Source organism: Patagioenas fasciata, chromosome 2, assembly GCF_037038585.1.
Source record: "Patagioenas fasciata isolate bPatFas1 chromosome 2, bPatFas1.hap1, whole genome shotgun sequence".
Lineage (NCBI taxonomy): Eukaryota > Metazoa > Chordata > Aves > Columbiformes > Columbidae > Patagioenas > Patagioenas fasciata.
In genome coordinates this window covers 92,119,080-92,141,497 of record NC_092521.1, presented here as the reverse complement: position 1 = coordinate 92,141,497, position 22,418 = coordinate 92,119,080, and the positions used below count along the sequence as shown (strand labels likewise).

Here is a 22,418-nt window from a genome sequence, read left to right as displayed (position 1 = left end):
ATACCCCCTGCCTGTGTTGTCCTAGTGGAAACACATTATCACATATTATGGTAACACACAGTATGGTAAAGATAAATGTTGCAAAGTAAAGATGTCTACAATTTCACTTTGACTTAAGAATAAAGAATAAAAATGTCCCCAGTCCTTTTTTCTTATGACTTGTGTTCTCCAGTCAACAAGAAACATTCAGGGTCACGGGCTAGGTGTAGCTGTATTCTATTTATTTATCACCTTATTTTGTTCATAGATCTTTTCTTGTCCAGTTCATTCCTGTTGTAACAGCAAAATAAAACAAATCCAAAACCCCTCCTCTGCCATTAAATCTCACTTGCTACAAAAAATAATCTCGGGCCAAATAAGATCTAGCAGCATCATTCTGAAAATATCCTCAAGTGATTCTTGGCAAAGAGATTTAGGTTATCTATAACAAACTAATGGCCAGAAAAAGACCATTATTTGAATTTTATATTGAACCTGGTCTGATGCATATCCCATAAAAGGAGCAAAATTAACTGCACCACCTGCAGGGCACATCTTACTTGCTGCTCTGAGAATGAAAAAAGTCAAGAGCAGAAGAGAAACACAAAAAAGAAAGGCAAACTCAGTTGAACACAGAAGAGTAAATTAAACAATAAAGACATCAAGAGAAAGAAAGTATTAAAAGTGAGTGTTCAAGCATGTTCAAACAAAACGCAGGTACTGTGTTAAACACTGTATAAATCCAAGCTATGCCAGATTCCCAGTGCCCCACTTGTGAGCTTTGCATTAAAATAAAAACGGTTGAGGAAGGTGCATGCTTCTTCAGGGAAATGCTTTTGAATTAAAAAACACACAGTGGTGTTGAGGCAAGAATAAGCAAGGTGAAAGCCTTCATGAGAGAGGCTTTTGGTTGCGCAAGGGATGTAAGTTACTGGTAGCGTGCGAGTTTTTGCACTTTGACAAAAGGTAAATATGATCTTGACACCCCATGGAAGGAGTTCTCCATGTCGAAATTTTACTGAACATGAAACATGCACTTGCAAAAACCTTTTCATGTCTGCATAAACATAGTAGTTTAAAACTGGTAATATACAGATACTAAATGGTCAAAACTATATACCTTTTCCTCAACCATGTTCACTTATTATTAGCTTGGACCATTTACATAAATTACTCCAATAACAACTTCCCTATAAATGGATGGAGAAGACCCAGTTGCCACTTTTTGCTCAAATGATTGCCTTGTTTTTTTGATAGCAGCATACTACAGAAATCTAGGAGCGTGGAACAGCTTGCCTGATATGATTCCATACGAAGCAGATACCCAACAGATGCAGTTTGGAAGCAGATCACCAGCACTCTCATGTATCCCATTCACATCATTCTCTTGGCCCCTTCTCTCCTCAGGTCAGGGAGCAGCCATAAGGATCCCCTTTACAATAAGGTAAGTGAAAAGAACTTTTTCTTAACTACTTTTAAAAAACAGAGCTATCTAACAAGTCACTGCCTGTGCAATAGGTGGGGACAGAAACGGTGTGTTGCACGATGACACTGTAGATGTCTCCATCAGAAAACCAACTCGCCCACCCAAAACACAAACCCGACAAACTGCTGTATCTATCATGCAGCTGCCAAACTCCTCCATGCTGCCACCACCACCTGACAGCACAAACACATGGGTCTTGCTCTACCCGAATGCATCCTAGTGCTTGCTTTGGAACCACCTCCCTGGCCTAAATCTACCTTCCTAGTTTACCTTTCCCTCTCTCCTGCAACAAGCCTCACCTACACTACTGCTGCAAACTCCCAGTTTAGAAAGAGCGCTCGTGTCCCCTCAAAGAACCCAAGGCCAGTCAAAGCTTGCTGTATGGTGGTCCTCCAGGAACAAGCCTCCCTCAACACTGCTCTGACGATTAGAAAAGAGCTCAGTATTATCATTGCCAGAGGACACCAACCTGAATCTGACTATTGCCACTGTCATAGCACCACCGAAAATCTGGTATCTGCACTGCTGATCCAGGCCTGCTCCAGCTTCAGCTGGTCACCTTCCCTGTAGGGATTGCAGCACAAGCTTTCTGAAAGGATGGTGTCTCCTTCCAAACCCAGTAGCGGTAGGGGAGACAAGTTTCACCTGTATAACTCATGGATCAGTGCATTTTCTCATCTTCACTAGGGGTTCACAACAGCGCTGCTACCTTGGAAGCCTGCCATCAATAAGCAGGTCAAACTCCTTAGTCTGGAAAAAGCCTCTCTATTGTTTTCTGTCCCATGAACAGTTCTTTGGTAACTATATATATATATTTTTTGAGAGCAGGGTGTTAAAAAATGATTGATATGAATAAAGAGCTCTCCTTCACCATTGAAAGTAAACTGTATGCTTAATAAGGTGAAATAATTTGGTCTCTGTGGGCCAGAAAACAATAGCCTCACTGTTGCACTGATACCTTGCAAGTTCTGTCCTTGCGTCACCCAAAGCAAACAGTAATAGGGACTGCTCCACAGCTCAGATTCCCTTTAAACCTCTTAGCTAACCTCTTTTACCTCTTCAGGTTTCCCTCTTTAGCACAGACATGAATCAGTTGCTTCATTAAACCTCAATTCCATTAAAAAATATGAAGTTATCATCTCTTATGAGGCTGTACTCAGTTCCCCTACATTTCTTACAAATATCCTTAACTTTACACCAGGAGTTGAGACTGCATAATGAAGAAAATAATACCAACGACCGTGATTGACTTAAAAAGGAGCAACGGCAAGTAGAGCTTCATCCTCTCTCTCTTCAAGCAGGATGAGAATCTACTAATTACTTTATTACCGTGTGGGTGGAAAAAGCAGCGAACTTCAAATCAGCACAGCATCCAACATAGTATTTCCTTTATATTAAAGAATGAAAAATAACCCCAAACCTAGAATAATTTGCTCTCCCCAATTCCTCCTTTTGTTCACACCAGGTTTGAGATTACTAACACAGTGGCACAAGATTAAAGATTCCAAACACATCTCCACACCTTAGGGTTTAAGCCCACCTTCAGCTGTCTAGCGCTAAGAAGAAACATTTCCTAGAGGCAACCTAGTACCTAATGCTCAGGATGATATTTCTGGTATGGTCCTTCTTTGATTGTCAAATAAAAGCCACCACAGGAAAAAATATGCTAATTACTATATTACTTTCCTCCCACAATTCTGTACTTATTTGCTCTTATTTTAATGGATCTTTTTATCACCACTGATGCAGACAAACAGCCACTGGAAGCAGCCAAAGAAACCATGTAAAGCACGATGGAATATTTAACACACACATTCACCTTCAAGACAAGACAGCAGTAATAGAACACCTGAAACCAGAGTCTTTTCCCAGGTTCGCTAAGTTATGCCACTGAAATTAAGTGGGTTTTACCATTTAATTTGGGCCCTCGAAACTCAAAATCACTGAGATTATTCCGTTACTGAAAAATGTAATGCTACCACCATCCAACAACAACAGCTAGAGATTTGCAAAATAACAAAGAATACCGTTCAGACATCAGAGAGAGGACAAGAAAGGAAGATTCCTCCATGTGGAGGCCTTCTCATGAGGAACATCCTCATGGGTTACAATCTACTGTGAGCACAAGGCACTCTTACCTATGTGAGTGAGCATGTGCCGCTGCAGGGAACTTGCCCATGGAAAGACTCGAGGACAGTAAGGACAGGGGATATTTTGCAGGCATTCTGAGTAAGCGTTCCTCTTCCCCCTCAGCAGCTTATCTTCGGCAGTTTCCTTCTCATCCTCACTCGTTCCATTTCTGCCGCTTTCTTCCTTGAAATTGTCAGTGGACTGCAGAAATGGGCTAAATTTATTAGTGTCTGTGGTAGCCAGCATCTTCTCTATGCTGGCAAACTCCCCACTTGACTCCAGATCGACACTACTGCTAAGTTTAGGCTTATTTTTCGTTCCTTTCTTTCTACCTCTTTTCTTAGTCAACCCAGCATCAGCAACGGGAGACTGCTCTGGATCACACGCCTGAGTCAGGTCACCAGGCAGGCTGGAGTCTCTCTGAACGGCGGTCACGATTGTCACTTTTGCTTTGGTGTTCCCTGATTTGTCACACCCAGTGGAGCTGCTCACTGCCTTGGGACTGGCATCTGCAGCCTCTGTTTTCAGCAAAGCGGGAGCAGAAGACACAGATGAAATTATCTGCGCAATGGAAGCCAATGGTGGCAGCTCTTTAGTTACTGGAGGCTTTGGCAAGAGAGGTGGTGGTGGTGGTTTAGGTCTCAGGGGTCTCAGCAAGGCAGAATTGCCAAGGAGAGCTGGGGAAATGATTGGGACAGTCAAATGCAACGAACCTTTCAGTGGCTGGGGATGTCTGACAGCCCTGGTTTTCTCAGAGTTCCCATTGGCACCAAAAACCAAAGGACACTGCAGACAGTTATAGGCTTTATCACTGTTCTCAGAAGCAACCAACTCTTGATTCCTGGCTTCACATGGGACATCATCTTTATCCTTCTTCAGGGCTTTGGGGATGGACAGGTCAATGGGCTCCATGGAACAGTCATAGAGGGACAGGGGAGAAGAGCCAAACAGGTTCTCCTGCTTCACTTGCACAGCACTCAGGCTTTTGCTCTTCTGAGAGAAATCCAATGGCTCGTCAAAATCCATTGGGAAGTTGCCTGCAGGTTCAAGTTTGATGGGAACGTGAGATGACGTTCCAAGCAAGAAGCCGTTCTGTGGCTCCAGGAAAGGCGTCATGGGCTTGCGGTCCATATAAGTGCTGTCCTCCAATAAAGGAGGGTCTGTCTGGTTTTCCTGGGCACTGCAGTCCACCACTAAAATGTAATTCTCAATCTCCCTTTCTTGCACATGCAAGTGCTGCTTCAGGATATGGTGAATGCAATTTCTCTTGGCCGAAAAGGCTGTACCACACTCCTTGCACTCAAATGGCTTCTTTTTCTGGCAGCCGCTGTGTGTCCTCATGTGAATGCGGAGGGCCCGGTAATACTTCAGGTCCTCGCCACACAGCTTGCACACAGTGTCTGGGGAGCAGAAGGCATCCACCATCTCTGCGGCGTTGCTGGTGACGTATTCAATGTTCTTCTCTATATCCTTCCTAGTCACTTTGAGGTGCTTCTTTCGCAGGTGCCTCTCACAATTGGCTTTCACTGTGAAGGGGTAGTGGCAGATTTTGCAGATGTAAGGCCTCTCCCCACTGTGTGTCCGCAGATGCCGGATCAGCGCTGCCTTGTCAGCTGCGATGTAGTCACAGATGTTGCATTGGTATGGGGAAATACCCAAGTGAGAACGGATGTGAGCTCTCAGGACACCAGAGAAGGCAAACACCTGGTCACAGAAACGGCAGGGGTACAAAACTTTCCTCATGGTCGGCGCTTTCTTGTTCGCCGCCCCTGCAATGATGGCTTTGAGGTCTCCTTCAGTCACCTCTTGCTTGATGTTGGCTTCCATGCTCAGAGGCAGGAGAGCTTCGATGATGCTGTCCTGCTCCAGTTGTGTCTTCATCTCATGCTGAGTCAGAGGCTCTACTTTGGGTTGGAGGAGCAACTGTGAGGAAGGACTTAATTTGGCTCCTGGCTGGGAAAGGTGAGAGTTGGAGGAGGACTCCACTGAGTTCTTGATCAGCCTCGGAGGGGGAGGTGGGAGGCTTGGGCTGATGCAGCCAGGGGAGGCTTGCTGGGCACTGATAAGAGGAGGAGGTGTAGAGGTTGCGACAACTGTCCGGGGTGTTACCAAAGGCTTTGGCTTCAGCGGTGGCATATGCTTGAAAATGGACTGCACAGGGACAGAAGGTGCCTTAGAAAGTGGAGGAAGACTGATTTGAGGAGGAGCAGAAGAAGCCATCTTCAAGATCTGCTGAATGTCTGCCAGCTCAATGGCAGACTCATTGGAGATGGGTTTTACCACAATACTGCTGTCAGGCTGGATGATAAAACCCTTCTGGAAAGGCTGCAGTGAGAGGAGCTTTATGTTTTCTTTTGTAGGGGGAAGGACTGAAAATGACCCTCCCATAGATGCAGCTTCCAGAGGAGAGAGGCTGAGCAGACTTGTGCTGCTGGGTTCCTGAGGTAGGTTACTCTTCAGTGCTCTGAGCCGCATTTCTTGGACCTCATCTTGTGTGTTGTCCTCCTGCTTGACAGGCTTGATGTCTTTGGTGTACTGGAGGCCCAAGGATGCCATGAAGGCTTTCTGGTCTGCATTCTCACCGGGTGGGGTCATGGACTGTGGCTTGTGCTTGTCTTTTCCCTGATCCACCAGGTGAGTTTCTGTGTGCAGTTTGAGTGCTGAAAGCATGGGGAATGCCTTGTTACACGTCTCACAAATAAATCGATGGAAGTCACTGATGCACCTTCGCAAATTTGTTTCACACCAGACCTGCAAAACATGCAAAAATATTTAGAGTGGGTATCTCAAACCGGACAGGCATCACACGCTGCTGCAAAACAAGAACAGTTCACACTCTCTTCCACTGCCCAAGTTAAGGCATTTAACGCAGCCACCACCTACCTGGCATGGAGATATTCCTGCTCCACAGCCTTTAGTCACCTAAGTGGTGTATCTAAATTAGGGGCTGATTCTCCAAAAGTTTCCTCCTATACAGGCAAACTCCTTCAGAGAGCTATCCTGACTCTCAAATACTCTCCCATCCTGAACTTCCCTTCCAGAAATCTCTCTCACTTCACTGAGAGCACAGGAGCCTCAGTAGACTACACAGCAAACTTCAGTAATCTGGGCAGTACAACTACCTCCTTTAGCTTTATTACTACAAAGAAACTAAGAGAAGAAAATAAAATGGCACCCAAGAATGCAAAACAACATAAACCAACCAAAATAAAATCAACCCTATGAGAAAATCAATGACATGCAGAGCCCAAAGCAGAAAGGTTTTTGGTTAGCTAAGTCCAACTATATTTATTCTCCTAAAAAATTCCCTAAGCTCACAGATGGATTTTACACCTATCCCTGAAAGAAGTCATGAATCCAAATGCTCTATTTAAATGCTACCGGGACAGCTCATATATGTTGCAAAGGTTCCACATCAAAGGAGAGGAGAAGTGATATATTAAGTAGAGGGCTGGCAAGACCTTTACATACTCCCCACAATTTGTTCAGATACTTTGTAGGTCTTCCCCTACAGTGCAAGCAGAATTATTACAAAAAGAAAGCCCTAAACTTTAAATCCTTTATTAACTTTAACCGGCTATGATTAATTACAAACAAAATAAAACCAAGTTTTTTAAAGAGAGCTCTCTTCTCCTGATTTCATAACTTTTTTACCAAAACTCTACTAGAGTTACAGAATGATCTACATGCTCCCCTGGACCAGCAGTAAATTACAGGTCTACAACCTTTCAGACAGAAGAGCTGGAATACAATGCTTTAATCCAAGGAGAATAAGGAAAGTGCAGATACTGAAAAAGCATGGATTGTGTTCTTGATTTTTTTAAATAGATAAGCAGCTTCATGCAGACTCAAAATAAATAAGGCAGGTAAGGTTTGGCAGAGGGAGGAATAATAACATTCCATAGAAAACTTTATGGCTCTCAGAAAAATATTTACAGACTCTGCCTTCCCCCAGTCAGTTACCCTCAAAGGTGCAAAATCTTCAGAACTCATCTAAAGAATGCAGTGGAAAGATATTTCAGAATGTTTTGTGAAGAAGTCACTGAAGATGTCACCATTTAGTAAGTAAGGTGACCTCCCAAAGTTTTTCATGGCAAAATCTTTCACACCACAACCGCATCCTTGTTACAGTAAATTAAAATAAATAATGCCTTCCTTACCATCTGTTCTCCCTATTGATTTTAGATGCAGGATGGTTTGGAGAAGATAAGAATTAATGGGCAGACTGGAAGGCAGGCTTTCAATGAATTCAGAATGCACTTCATCAGTTGGTACCTTAAGCTACGAAGAACAGAGCGTACCTGAGAAATGCGGGGGAACTTCCTACAGGAGAAGTCTGTGAATCCCAAGTCATGGAAGCCTGCCGGAATCGAAGGGTTGTTCTGAATGAAAGGTTTTCCCATGGGATCTCTGGGAAGCTGCTTGTGGATAACTGCATTATGGCGCAGCAGGCCCCGATGAGTACGAAAGGTAATACAACAGATGTCACACCTGGAAGGGAAAGGAATAAAACAGAAATGACTTACTGACTGCTGCAGGCTTAAGCACCAGCATTCTTCTCACATTAGGCCAGCCTCCTTCCTCTCACCCCATGATAGTAAGAAGCTGCTAAATGCAAGATGAAGCCACGGCGTGTCAAAAACCTATCACCGCAGAAAGGCCATTTCAATCACAGTCACTTTCTTCCAGCTTCTGGCTATTAAGTTCACTGGAAGTTCAAATAGTATCCTGCATGAGAGCTGAGTGTCCCACGTGGGCAGATGGTGAAGTGGCAGCTGAGACCACAGCGCTCTGACAACCTTCCCATTGTCTGACATAAAATATCTCAATAGCTTTACACCATTTCCTTTTTACTAAAAAGTACTACTAAAGATATTTTAAAAAATCAGTGACAAGGAGAGGCTTAATCAGATCTAAGTAGCAAGCAGCTGCAGATGTCTAAATGTCACCTTTAAAAACTACTGCTTAAAACATACTAATGTATACCACTCAAATACTCATGTATGAATTTTCTCTGCACTGCCTTTCCCTAAACTTTCACTGTTTTTTCTCAAAGCTGTTATGAGAAATATACTGTTCTAAATGGAAAATTAGTGCTCCTTGAAGTGGAGTAGGGCCAGAGAAGGAAGACTTGAAACAGGTTCAACACTTCTGACACTCAAAGACCCCCTTCACAGCCTGTGTGACCTAAAAATAAAGCAGAAGCGACATCTTTTCCTACACACACTTTACTGCTATGATTTCTTGGCTTTATAAAGTTCTCAAATCCCAAATTCAGCTAAACAAAAGTTTCTTACATAAAGCAGACTTGTGTTAAACAACCAAAGGTATTGAAAATGCAGCTCTGCTGCAGGCAGTAAGGATTATGCAGCAACATTTGGCCAACACATCCACAAACAAGCTTATTGCTTTTTAAATATCTGAGATTTGAGCTCTGCAGCATGACAGGTCACATCCACCCTGCATTCAACAAGCGACACACAGTTTCACTCAACATGGTTCCTTGTGGTCACAGCCCTAGCTTGCATCCAAAGCACAGGTTTTACAGAAGCAACCTTCAGTGAAGCAGTCAGATTTTGCCAGTGGACTATTACATACACTAGGAGTTTTTCACAGTTCTCCCCCTGCCTTAGTTCTCCCCATACTGTCTTCACCCTCCACATCAAGGAAAAGGACATGTGCCTACTCATTAAAAAAACATCCTGCAATTAGAAACGACTTCTGACAAAATCCTGAAACCACCCCCTCCCTGTCCTGTCCCTAGCAAACTCCCATTGTTGTTCTTTTTATCACTGCGTAAACTTCCACAGACCTTTTTTATTCCCTGAAAATTAAGAGATAACCAAGTCACCCACAAAGCAACTGGACTCATACTCTGAGTGGTGAAAGAAGCAAGTGTGAAGTATATGTAGCACAGCCTTTGTTATCACAGTACCCAGAAGGTTGGGACATAAATACTATGTGCTGGAGGTTTAATCTGTTTTATCTCCCCTGACAATTTACTTGCATCCTACCTTTATAATTATTGCCAGCATAGTCCCTGCATTCGCTTAAATATCGAACCAATGGCATTTACAAAGCAAATGTTTACTTAAAGAGGTCTGCTAAATATGATGGCAATCTCTGGTGGGGTGGGGAATGCCAACACACGGAGCTCCGCCAGCATCAGGACCTACAGCTCTCCTCCAGCTCACTTGGCTCACTGTTCTGGGATGCAAAGCTTTCATCTTCAGCAAAAACAAAAGCACACAACCACCAAAACCGCCTGGGGAAGGAGGGCATTAAAGGGTTAGAGCAGGCATAGGAAGAACTTGTAGGCTACTGAAATAAATTCTTTTTAGACGTGATGAAAACTCCTCATGTGAAAGCAAGCAGTGCTTCTGGAACGCTCCTCCTGGCATGTCAGCACAGGGTCAAGGAGGGCTCACAAGCAATCATAGAATCATTTTGGTTGGAAGAGACCCTCATTGAGTCCAACCATAACCTAACGCTAGCACTAAACCATGTTGCTAAGAACTCACCTATATGACCGGGAACATCGCTGGCAGGCTGTGGGGCCAGCCCTTCTGCAGGGGGATACAGACCCTCACCTTGGGGTGTCCTGAGGCAGTTCTGGGGTCCTCGATGTGCCTGCCCTCCCCCTGCCAAGCAACCCAATGGAGTGGTCGCATCCCCTCATGCATGACAGGGCCAGCATAGCTAACACTGATGGGATCACAGAGCTACTGGGAGAGTTGGTGCCTGCCATGGTACCCCTAAGATTTGGGCTCAGCTGAAGCCAGTGCTTCTGGCCAAGCGGGGAGGTGCTCCTTGTCCATCTTGCACTCCCTCACCTCCACCAGCTGTGCGACACGTTGGTTTTTAAGCACTGGTTTATTTAGGGCTCCCGTCAAAATCTGCACTTGAGAGTAAATCTTTCAGATCAGGGACCGTGTGAAAGTCCTCCACAGTACACCTGTATCAACTACTACGCCTCAGGACAGTAAAAATTTGCAATTTAAAAATGGTGTTTTCCATGCAAAGGGAACCGCCTCCCCTCCCCCCAAAATGAAAGCAATATATCTTGAAAAAGGAATATGTACTTTCTCTCTTTGATAAAGCATGGAATTAAACACGCCTCTATAGTTTTCTCTTTCCTCCTTAGTGTTTTATTTGCTGCGAGTGAAGAAGCAGCAAGCGAAGAGAGAAACAGGGAAAAGGATTAAGCTCTTTTTCCCCATTCAGCCAGAAAGAAGCTCCTGGCTGAAAAAAAAAAAAAGAAACCTCCAGATAAATCAGGCCTGCCAACTTAGGATGCAGGCACTTGAGGGCATAAAAATACACGGTGCCCTGGCTCAGCACCCTCCCCTGCTGCCACAGTTCACAGGCTCCCACGGGAGGAACCTGTGGATGCCCTCCCTTCCCCTGCGGTCTGTGCACACCTGTAGAAGCAGCCACAGCTTGGGGAGCTGGAATCAAACCAGATGGAGCAAAGCCCTCCCGGGCAGCCACGCAGAGCAGCTGAGGGCAGGCACCCCAGGGGAGCCGGGGGGCACCGCGCTAGCACCTCGTGCCTGTGCCACTCGCCAAGGACAAGGGAGGTCGGTGTGAAGCTGCTCCCGATGCGTGACACCGCGCCGTTGGCTCGGGAGGTCTCTCAGGCTCTGCAGACCTCACTTGGGCTTACCAGGCTTCACTACAGAAGCAAGCTATTTAAAATACACGGCCCGTACGCCCAAGTGTGTTCGTGACTTTTTTTTTTTCATGTGTGTTTGTGTTTTTGTTGAATTACTTCCCCATACCCCAAGTACGAAGGGAATCCGAGTTTCCCCCAAATGACACAAAATGAGATTTGAATACAATTAGCCCTGCAGATGTCGATATGGACATGTAGCACCTCCAAGGAAAACTTAGAGGTACCGAGCTTCAAAACCTAACTAGTTAAGGCAAGCACCATGCTGAATTGACTAAGGCTTGTGTTAATTTAAAATAGAGTAAGCTGCCATGCCTAACAATGCCTTAACTGGACGCATTACTTTTTTTTAAGGAAGGCTAACCATGAATTTTTCTGTTTTGTCATCAGTACTATTTTCTATCTTTAGATAGTGTCAATGCCTACAGCATTTTTAAATCTAAAACCAGCCTAAGATGGACAAGAGAACGGAATCCTAGGTGATATGAACATTTCTCGTCTTGCTCAAATTGCTGTAACAAAAAAAAAGTTATAAAAATGTGGAAACTCTGAAAAGTCCAGCATATCAAACAAAGCATCTGAAACATATGGTAATACTTTGCTCATGATGAACTTTAAAAAACAAAACAAAACACCAAGAAAACACCCCTCTCCTTACAATTTCACAAGTCTGCCCACGTGCAGTGCCAAGTCAAACACGGATGGTATGGCTGCGGAGAACAGAGATGGGAACAGGTTCCGAGGCTGTTTGCAGAACAGGCAGAGCAATGGCTCAACACCTGAGCGGAGATAAAAGCACTCTATTTGCAAGGTAAGTTTCCAGACGTAGCAAATAAAAGTTGTTGTGTTGCCATGTGACTTCTAGTCTTGGCCACAGTTTTCCATTTTTCTATAAATATGATTACACAGCAGAGAGAAGAAAGCTGTTCAGTTCTAAGCACAGAGATTCAATTATAAGCAAAAAGGAAAAAACTGCTTTGAGCGGCTAAGACCACTTTAAAATGAGCTTCATTCTCAACTGCCTTTACTTTTCAGAGTCGTTCATACCTGTAAAATGCCAACATAATACTAGGGCTCTGGCTTGCTGACAGAAGTGTACAAAGCAAGCGGGTGAGAAAACAGAACTGCTAAAACACAAAAGCAGAACCAAAATACAACTGCAACGACCGTGCAATGACCAGGCTGACCTTGGTGCTTAGGTCACATATCACATTAGAAAAGTCTGTTTAATTATTACTACACCAGTTCACCTTTTTTTTTTTTTTTTGGTAATGCAGACAAGGTCTATATATAAAAACACAGCATTAAAAAGCTTTCTACTAAAATAAGTTTGCATTCTTGAAATATGTAATGTTAATTAGGATGTAAAACCTTTAAGGCTTTAAGAAATAGTCAATGCTTTGTGCAGCTTGCTCAAGTGGCAACCTACACTTAGGACAAGTGGCACCTATCTGAGAAAAGTTCACATAAGTGATGCCTGTTCCCTTGCATTACGCTCTCCTCTGAGCTAATTCCAATTTGTCAGCTATGGAAATAGCTTTTTTTCTTTAAGAAAAGACAAGGCATTTTAGAAAGGTAAACCAGAGCCAAATTTTAAGCAAAATGGATCAGTCTTGATTTTGATTAAGGGTAATGAAGACAAACATTCGATCTTTCTAAATTTTATGTTTCAGTAGCCGAGATGCAAATGCCAAATACTTATATCCATCATCCTGTTTACCAAGAAATTAAATAAACATTATGCTCTGCATTACCAGACACTGGCAATGGGAAAGTGACATTTAGCATTCTTCTACTTACACTTCTGAAACCACACAAGAGTAGACCAAAACTTGAAGTTTTCACCCACGCAGCTCACTATGTTGCCCATGTTGTGGGCATCAACAATTAAAAGCAGTGTGAATTTCTAGGTCTCATCTAAAATTAAAAGCTTGGTATCATTTTGTTCCTTCCCTGTATGTGCTCTTTAGCAACTGCCACAAACAGAAGGAAAACAAAACAAGAATGAAACACATCCTGAGACAGAAGCCATTAATACACAGTTACGTTATTAAGTCATCTAACTCCTCCCACTGAAATCCCTAATACATATTGTACATAAATTTCCACCCTTGTCGTTATTATTCTCCTTCCTGTCTCACATTATTCGCAGAATTAATGTGGCTCTCCTTACAAGCAAAGAAAATCCTACACTGACCTAAAAATAACACAACTGGGCAGAGAAGGATGGGTGATTCCCAGCCTCTAGACCATGAACATGCACTGCAGAGGAGGCTGACGAGGAGAGGGAGATGGAGAAAGGATGGTTTTAAACATGAGGGCTTTCACCACCTCTGAAAGAAAAGCTGGCAGGTTACAGACATATTCCCCTTCAGGAAAGGACTTCTTTGTTTCTCTCGCACTGCTTTGGGGGCACAGCGAAGGGAGGCAGATGAGAGAGAGCAAACTGGTTTCTGCTCCTGTGCAACCCCACCCAGGTCCAGATACTCATCTCCTTTTGGATGAAATACCCTTCCTGGCCTCCACACCCAGGGCCCTGGGAAATAACATCCAACAGCTGCACTAATCTCTCCCACTTGCTGCAGATGAGTGATGGAAAAGCAGCAGCGCTGCTCCCGGAGATCCCTGCGGGTCCTCTCGTTGTCCTGCAATGACCGTTCCTGCCTCCTTCCCCCACAGCATCACAGTGAGTCTGACCCCAAAGGACCTGCTGCTCTCCCACGTCCACCTCACCCAGTGCTCTGGGTCAGAGCCGAAACCCCAAGCGGCACTGGGAGCCAGCTCCCTGCCAGGCGCGATGGGTTGGAGAGGCTCCTCTCCCTTTTCCCAGGGCGCAGGGGACGGATGCAGCTCACCAGACGTTCAGTGCACGCTGCTTCACCTCCTCAGCAAAGGCAGGACTTTTAACTTTCCCTCCCTCCCACCTCCCCACTGGCTGTTCGACTCCATTACCATCGTGTCCCATTGCTCCATTTAACCCTCTCTCCCTCAAAGAAGCCTCCCTTGGGCATGGCAAAAGCTGAAACCACTGCACCAGCTCTTCTATTAATAGAGGGATGCACAACGCTGTGCACATTCCTACAGCTGCGCTGTGGTCCAGGCAAGAAAAGTATCGTGTATGAGCCAGGGCAGACCCGATATAAACCAGGGTGATGTCGTGCTTCAGAAACTTGTCGGCATGCTGCAGAGCCAGTGTCTGTGCCAGCGTGTCGTGACTCCCTCACACAGGGTAACTCAAGTGAAGTTAACCGCTATAAGGTTTAATAAAGAGGCATGAGCCATCCTGTGCCATCTTTTTAACTTTCTTTGCGTGTGAGCAAAGAAAAATGAGGAAAAAAGAATTAATTTCTTCCCAACACTGTAATGAATTGCACATACCAGCAACACTTCACAGTGTCAGACTTTAATACCTCTACCCCAGTGGAACAGCAGCTTTATCATTTACTTCAACAGAATTACCATGCAACTAAGAACAAATAAAGGGAGAACAGGAGATGGCCTGCAGACACTTGCACAAACAAAGTACTTCATTTTCTCATAATGGTCTTTTTACTTAAAAAAGTTCAAAGTTTTAAAAACCAGAAGTGTCAAGAAATTGGTTGGACAGAATCACGGAGCAAGAGCTGAAGATCAACATAAATAACTATGAAGGGTTTAATAACTAGCGCAAGCATACTTGAGGGAAAAAAAAATAAAAAGCATGACCAGTACAGTACTCTAAGGCTACCAAAACTGGAAGCTGCACAGCATCCAGAATTGAAGTAATTATTTGTGCACACAAAGTAAAGCAGAGCTTCTGGTATTCTTTCAAGTGGGAAAAGGAATGGTCTTCCTGCTTTCTAACACATCTTTCAAATATGGAAGCCAAGTACTTGTGTGGTTTTAAAATTAATGGCAAGATTTTAAGAAAACAAAACAAAACAAACTACATGTCTACCATGTTAAAAAAGCAACACCACTTTTCACCAGCAACGTAAGAAGCAGCACATCTACAGGCACTTGCCAATCCTATAACTAGTCCCTGATGACCACAAGCCTCCCAAATAGGTGCAGCCAAACCCGGACTGAGCAGCCCTGCCCTTATCTCCATTCGCAGGTAAGCTATGCTAAGCAGGCAGACCTGACTGTTAACACAATAACCAGGAGCCAGCACTTTGAGAGAGCCCATGTATAAACAAACCCTGGTCATCAGGATCGGGCAGGCATGCTAATAAACTATTTTGGCTAAGCCCTCTTTCCCTCCTGCATTCCCTTTTACGAGAAACTTTCCTCTACAGCCAGCTTTGCATTCTACCCACTTTCTATTCTTGCAGCCAAGCTAAGATGTTCAACACCATGTGACACACCACACACTTTCACATGAGAGCACTACTCCCTGTGTCCATTCACTACCTGGTATTTTTACCTGGCTGCTCTGGATTTCCAGTCTCCTTGCCGAATGAGCTCTCTGATGTGATCTGACCACTTCCAGGCAAGTGTTGGACTTGGGCTGCTCTTCAAATGTTTCCCATCTCTCTTTTCTCAACAGAAACTTAATAAAGCACTTAAAATACAGTTCTGGTCTGCTTTGCAAGACAGCATACAGGCAGATGCTCAACCCACCGTTTTTACTTCTCCATTTGCTCAGTAAAAGGATGCATTCACCAGCTTGCTCGCATACCCTCTCCTCTGCCTCATCAACATTAAAGAGTTGCATTGTACCACAGCATATTTTTGGTCCTAGCATATACCAGAGCTGGATTTCATCGTCACCAGCTGGCTCATGGAACTGCTGCTGCACTGAAAATGCTGCCAATGGAGATCATGATTAGGTTCCCAGCTCCTATCAGTAAGGCACCAAGCAAGTAGCTTGCAGAGCAAAGCAGAGCAGGAGAGTTCAGCTGAAACTGCAATGCCACACAACTGACCCTATGTGCTTCCATCCTCAGCTATAACAAGTCTTGTAGCATTGAGTTACTCTGTTAGTAACTCTAGCAGCAGTTCCTACCTAAACTATCCTTGCTGGTACAATCTCAAACAATGACTAAGAAGGGGCCAAAGCACAGTGCCAAAAACAAAGGTCAAGGACGTCCATGACAATGTCTATGCTGGAGTGCTCCCCATCTCTCTCTCATTTTGAAGTACTAGCAAGGAACAAGGCTTATCTATGTGCACACCAACAGTTGTGACAGAGATGGAAAAGTAGTATAAAATTTCACAATGCCCCATGAAGACTACTTGTCATCCATGCCTCAGGTTGCTTCCAGTAACAGTAGTGTTAACTACTAGGAAAAAAAACTTCCTCTTCCCAACATGAACTCATAGTTTTGTCTCAAAAGTAATATAAATTGCAAACAACATTTAGTTTTCAAACACTTTTACTCTTGTAAATTTGCAATGTCATTAACACCCTCTTCCCACAAAAAGCTGATCATGTGTAGAAAGCAATGTTCTTCAGAAAAATGAAGTCAGCAGGATTATTCCCTGCTATATAAGGAGAGAAAAGATAGAAAGTTAATTCCTAATGTTGCTTAAGTAGGCACTGGCAAAAACAGGAATGAAACTTAAGGGGCTTTTTCTGGTGTGGGTTTTGGGTTTTTTTTTCTTCTTTTACATCCTGCACAACGTACTTTTACTCAGTCACATTGCTGCTCTGTACACAACTTAGTCTTGTCCTAGTTTTTTCTACTGGTGCTGATTATTGAAATAATCTCCGTACACTTCAAATTTACATTAATTTGTTTTCTTGGCTACTTTATCTCCCCAAAGCCAATGTGTAGAACTGTCCTGAAGAACAGTAACTGCACAATAAACATGTAATATTTTAGGTAGCTGGAATCACTTTTACTCAAAATCCACTTCCTCTTGTTTTGACTTGAACGGGGCTGCTCATGTGCATTGGCTAAAATGATTTAAGATGAGGATGCAGGTCTCAGTGCCTCACAGCATCCCACCACCTGACACCACGCACTGAAGAATGGGTATGTGCTGGCAAAAGGGGGAAACCTGGTGTCCAGCTCAACTGCACATGACATCTTGTGACACAATTTACCCACAGAGTCCAGGAGCACATTCCCAGGGCATCTAAGTTGTCCACTCCTGAGTGAAACCAGGTAACACCAAGACACAAGGATAGCATTTTCCACCTGGGACTGTTTTCAGAAACAAGAGCTCACAGTGGTTAACCTGGCAAAACTGGAGGCAGATGACAACAGATACCAATGGTCAAGGTGTCCTGATACTTCCCATTCCAGGATCTGAGCTCTTCTGTTGCTATGCCTGCTACCAATCTAACTGTTCAAAACAACCGCTTTCCATGGTGATGTTCAACCTCTAGCCAATTTGACTTCACAAGTTCCAGCAAAGCCTGGGCAGACTGTTTTGAAGAACAAGGTAGACTGTGAATGTGTTCTTTTTTTTTTTTTTTAAGCTCTACAGAAGCACATTACCCTGAGGCAAGAGAACTGCTTTTGCTGTCCTTGTGAAAATATGCCTGGGATTTGGCAACTTACAAAGCTTAATATATTATATCACTGTTCGGACATGCTCTGTAGAAGGTCAAAAAACTTCATCTACTCTGAATCCATTCATGACAATAGGCATCTCCTGGTTCTAGTCACTAGGTCAGCTCAGTGGCTGAGGCAGACAGTTGCCTTTCACACTCTGTAATGTCTATTTATTTCTTGTCTCCTATAAAAAGTTAGCAAAAGCAAACGCTGTAACTGAAGGCAATGCCACACTGAACCACATGTAATCAGAAAGTCCCTGTAACATTCCTCAGGATCCAGGCTTTTATTGTGTCCAAACTGCACAACAACCCTTGCTGAGAACTGATGTTAAAACACCTAAGAAGGGAGGTAACTGCCTCCCTCTTCCTCTCCTCAGGAAGATGCATGGGCATGAGAGGCAGCATAAATGTCTCCGTGCTGCTGTGAGAAAGGAAAAATTGAAAAACTTTTAGCTGTTCATACAGAGCAGAGAGTACTGTAAGAAGCTTCCTGGAGGAGGAGGAAAGGAAATATAAAGGGTATGGTCTGGTTACACTGAAACCCAACAGACAATTTTATAGTGCATGTACTTTTTTAAAAGCCACACGTTTTACTTTAAGCCTGTTCCATCGTACTTGCCAAAGGAAAGACGAGAAACCCCACATAGCGCCTCAAGAGGTTTCTCCCCAGAAAATCCTCACTTCTCCTTTGCTTGTGCTGCTGATGCTGGGTCAGAGCTGTCTGTCAGGCGACCTTTACAATCACATTACCATGTTTAACAGCAACTCTCTGCCACAAAAGTTTCCAGAGAAGCCACCCTGCTCCACAAGGTTTCTCATTTTCCCTATTGGCTGCACAGCGTTTCAGTGCTCTGCTAATTATATCAACACTCAGATACAAACTCACCAAAATAGATGGTGTCCTGAGGCCCCAGTTGCAGGGAAACAAACTTCTTCTTTAAATGATCCAGGTAAAGAGGCAAGGGGGGTCAGAAAGTACCCCTGGGCCACTTCCCACTGCTAATGGGGACTGCAGACAGCCTTGCTGAGACCAGCTCATGTCACTAATTAGGATGCAGGTCCCAGGGCTTCAAAAGGACAGAGACTGACCAGGGGGGGTAATGCCATGAAGGAGATGCAGTGCCACAGCCCATTGTCAGCGGGACAAAGGGCCCTATTATTGCTCCCAAGAGCAGGGCAGTTCTTACCGTAATTAGGAGACAAAGATGCACGATTTAGGATTTTACATAATCAACAGATACTCTCCCAAGCTGGAGCCCCTCTCACACAATCAGTGGATTAAGTATTGTTTATTCTGCTGCAAGTAAACAATGAAGTGCTCCCTGCTCGGGGTTTTACATGAAAAAGCGGTGCTGGGGAAGACAATGTGGGGTGTCTTTTCATCTGACTTTGAACAGCTAACTCTGTGATTTAAAGTTGTTCATTTGACAGTATCTGGAAGGGTAATGGCCCACCCTGTAAATTAGCTGCTCACATACTGATCCGGGGACTGCCAGACAGCGTTACCTTTTCTGCTGTTTAGCAGAGGGGGGCCTGGACAGACAGACACTCAGGGGGTGAGAGGCTGTATTTACACAAGAGCACTACAATGGCAGGATTAAAGAATCACAAGGAAGCCAGGCAGAAGCTCCTGCACACCCCAGTACTTTGTTGCTGCCAGGGATGCATCCCTGAAGGGAGAGAGAGGCTGGTACTACTGCCGAGGCAAACGCACGCTCCTGCATCGCTGCAGAGCCAATGTCCACAATCACTTTGACACTCACTACTGGGCGAGAAGAAAAAAGTCGGATGTTTGCCCTCTGGTTTACAACAGAAGGCACAGTTAGGCAGATTGAGCATCACTTATTTTTGGTTATGACAAAACAGTCTGTGCTGGGCTACCTAAAGCAGTGGCTGTAAATCAACTGCCAGACTCAGAGCATCTGGCACTGGGATGCACAACATCTGATACCTGCCCCACAGAAGTCCTGATCAAGTGTCTCTACTTTTACAATACTGGCAATAAAAATAGACCGAGTGTTCTGCTTCCTGCTCTTTGCTCAAAACATAGCTGCTAGGCTTGTTTGTTTGAACTTTAAGGGGAGTTCTTCCTCCCTGTCTTCTATAACAGGGAAGCACCAGGATTTGAGGAATGCCTTCTAACATTTTGCAGTTTGCTCTCCCACCATTATCGTACCCATACACACATGCCTCCTGCTCTGATACTCTAGCAAAATATTATTTTCTTCATCTCTTTCGCTCAGAAAAGTACCTCTATGCCTCACCAAGAGGAATCATTTCAGTCACATGAACTCAGGACTGAGAACGACGCGCTACTTTCAGCATATCTCGCTGAATCTTAGAAACAGTCTTGCAGAACCCTGGAAACCAGGGGATTACAGCTCCTGCCTGCCAAGGTTACAAATGCATCTCCTTTGGGATGAAAAAGTCACCTTAAGAGCAGCCCAGACTGCTCTGCTTACCGGAGGATTTTCTGCGAGGTTAGGCCAAGCAGACAGTGCCATTTGACTTATCTAGACTAGGACAAAAGGTATGTTTTAAACCAGATAGGCAGGGCAAATTGCATTTGAACATGTTAGCTGACCAAGGAGAACCACAGCTTCCTTGTCCTGCCCTGTCTCCACTGACATGTCTTAAATTGGTAAAGCAAATATTTGACAAAAACCCTTACCATCATCTGGACAAGCCCATGAAGACAGGCAGCCCTGCACCAGCCTTAATTCACGCTCGCAGAGACTGACAATCATGCCTTTGATTTAGGGACACATTTTAGTCTTTGTTGCTCAGCGCAATCAAGGGTAGCAAAATCTGCTTCAGGGGAGTATTATCATCCAAAAGCAAGATTCCTAATCTTAGAGAAATAGTTGCATGAAGAGGAACTGCATATTTGCACAGCTATGCCTGTCTGCCTTGCAACACTGCCAATATATTCTGTTATCTTTTATCCATCACTCAAAGCAAAGGACTCCACTTCTCCACTCAGGTCCGTGGCATAAAACTTTGCAAAGAGGTCATGTTGTCACAGAAGTTTCAAAATGAGGCTAATGCCAGGATAAGTCTCATATGACAGCCACCTTCTCTAAAGCATAAAGCGTATGGCAAAATTACATCACACTTACTTTTGTGGTGTCTGCAGAGCTCTTACAAGAGAACAACTGTTTCAGTTTTGCTCAATAATGAAAATTTACCTTGTTTACTTCAGAAACAGCAAACTCCATTTAATTAACTGCTATTTGCTGGACCAAGTTTTAGAAAGAGCTTTCCAACTCCTTTCCCCAATAATTACAGCACTTAAAATGCCTTTTAAATGGTTTTGCACATACTTACCAAGGTTTTAAAATCTAAAAGAAGGAAAAATTTAATAGAATTAATCCCATCTAATAGAATGGGATGGCTCTGCTCCATGCCATTCTATTAAGAAACTGGTATTCAGGAGAGAGTGTTGACACATCAAGATTCTGAATTCTGCACCCTTCCAAAAAGAGCACCAGAGTCCAATACCCCAAAATAAGCTTAAAACACTGACAAGCTGCTGCAAACAGGACAATCTCCTTTTCTAAAGTAACAGCTTTTCTACATGTTTAAACTAGACTTGGAATATTTCTTTTATATCTTCATGTATCTGGATCTACATTTTTCTATAGTAAAAAAGCAGGAAATAAAAAAGTATCAGGAGTCCCAGTGGCAATTATCTGAATCAAAACACAACATCTAAGCATCTTCTCAAACAATTAATAACTAATTTTTCCTTGTTAAGAGAAGCTGATTTAAGTCAAATCCAAATCATTCCCTAACCTCAACAGGCAGAAGAGCATAACACATTTTACTGAAAGTCTGGAACCAGAAACTCATCTATCTTGACTCCCTCCCACGGCAGACAACTAAACCTTTACATCCAGCTGCCTCCCTTCTCCCCAAGCAGAATAATCTCCTAAGTTGGTACCTGAATACTTTTATAAAGTTTTGCTTCATGTTTTAAGCGTCTTTAGTTTAACTTGTTAAAATTTTGCGTTGTTGACATTTTACAGTTTGATGTAACAATAGTGATGGGCTTTGGAGGGGAGGACAGGGTGCCTTGATTTCTTCTAAAACATTCTCATCTATTAACTGGCAGGATTTCCTGTATTTGCAAAAAAATAATAAAATTAATGCCTACAGCACCCTGGTGACATAAGATCAGGCAGAAACATTTAAAAACCTATTCAAAATCACAAAGGAGAGAAGTTAACAGTGCAGAGGACTGAATGGCTCCTATTCCTCCCCAGCAGGCTCCCGTCGGCCATGTGATGACTAGAAACACTCTCAGGACTATTTCTTACCTCAGTGAATTATCTGGATGTGTCTCCATGTGGGACTCCAGCCCATACTTGCAAAAAAAATCTTTGAAACACACTGGACAATGATAAACTTCATCGTCAGCCTTCTTATCCCCTTCACCGGAGTGACCATCCTCGACAACCTTCAGAGAAAGAGGAAAAAAACCTCACTAGACCGAACTGTAAGCAACAAACCACACATGCAATCAAATTGAAGTCCTTCTCTTAAAAATGAAGGAGTGGGCTTCATCCGTAACTTTGCTGCAGGTGACCAGAAATGACTCATTTTGGCAATAGAGGGTGAACAACACAGCCTCTGCGCATGTGTGAGAACATGCAAGATGAAAA

The 22,418-nt window shown here is 43.8% G+C and overlaps 1 protein-coding gene across 9 annotated transcripts in view; it reads right to left on the bottom strand.

Moving 5' to 3' along the window:
- RREB1 (ras responsive element binding protein 1) overlaps positions 1 to 22,418 on the bottom strand; it is a 126,524-nt gene that overhangs the window by 17,908 nt on the left and 86,198 nt on the right. For all 9 annotated transcript variants that reach the window (XM_065830765.2, XM_071804552.1, XM_065830766.2 and 6 more), the window contains 3 exons: positions 22,074 to 22,213; positions 7,897 to 8,086; positions 3,604 to 6,346 (listed from right to left, as the gene is read on the bottom strand). In XM_065830765.2, coding sequence (XP_065686837.1) covers positions 3,604 to 6,346; positions 7,897 to 8,086; positions 22,074 to 22,213 — 3,073 coding nt within the window. The remainder of the gene's footprint in view (positions 1 to 3,603; positions 6,347 to 7,896; positions 8,087 to 22,073; positions 22,214 to 22,418) is intronic.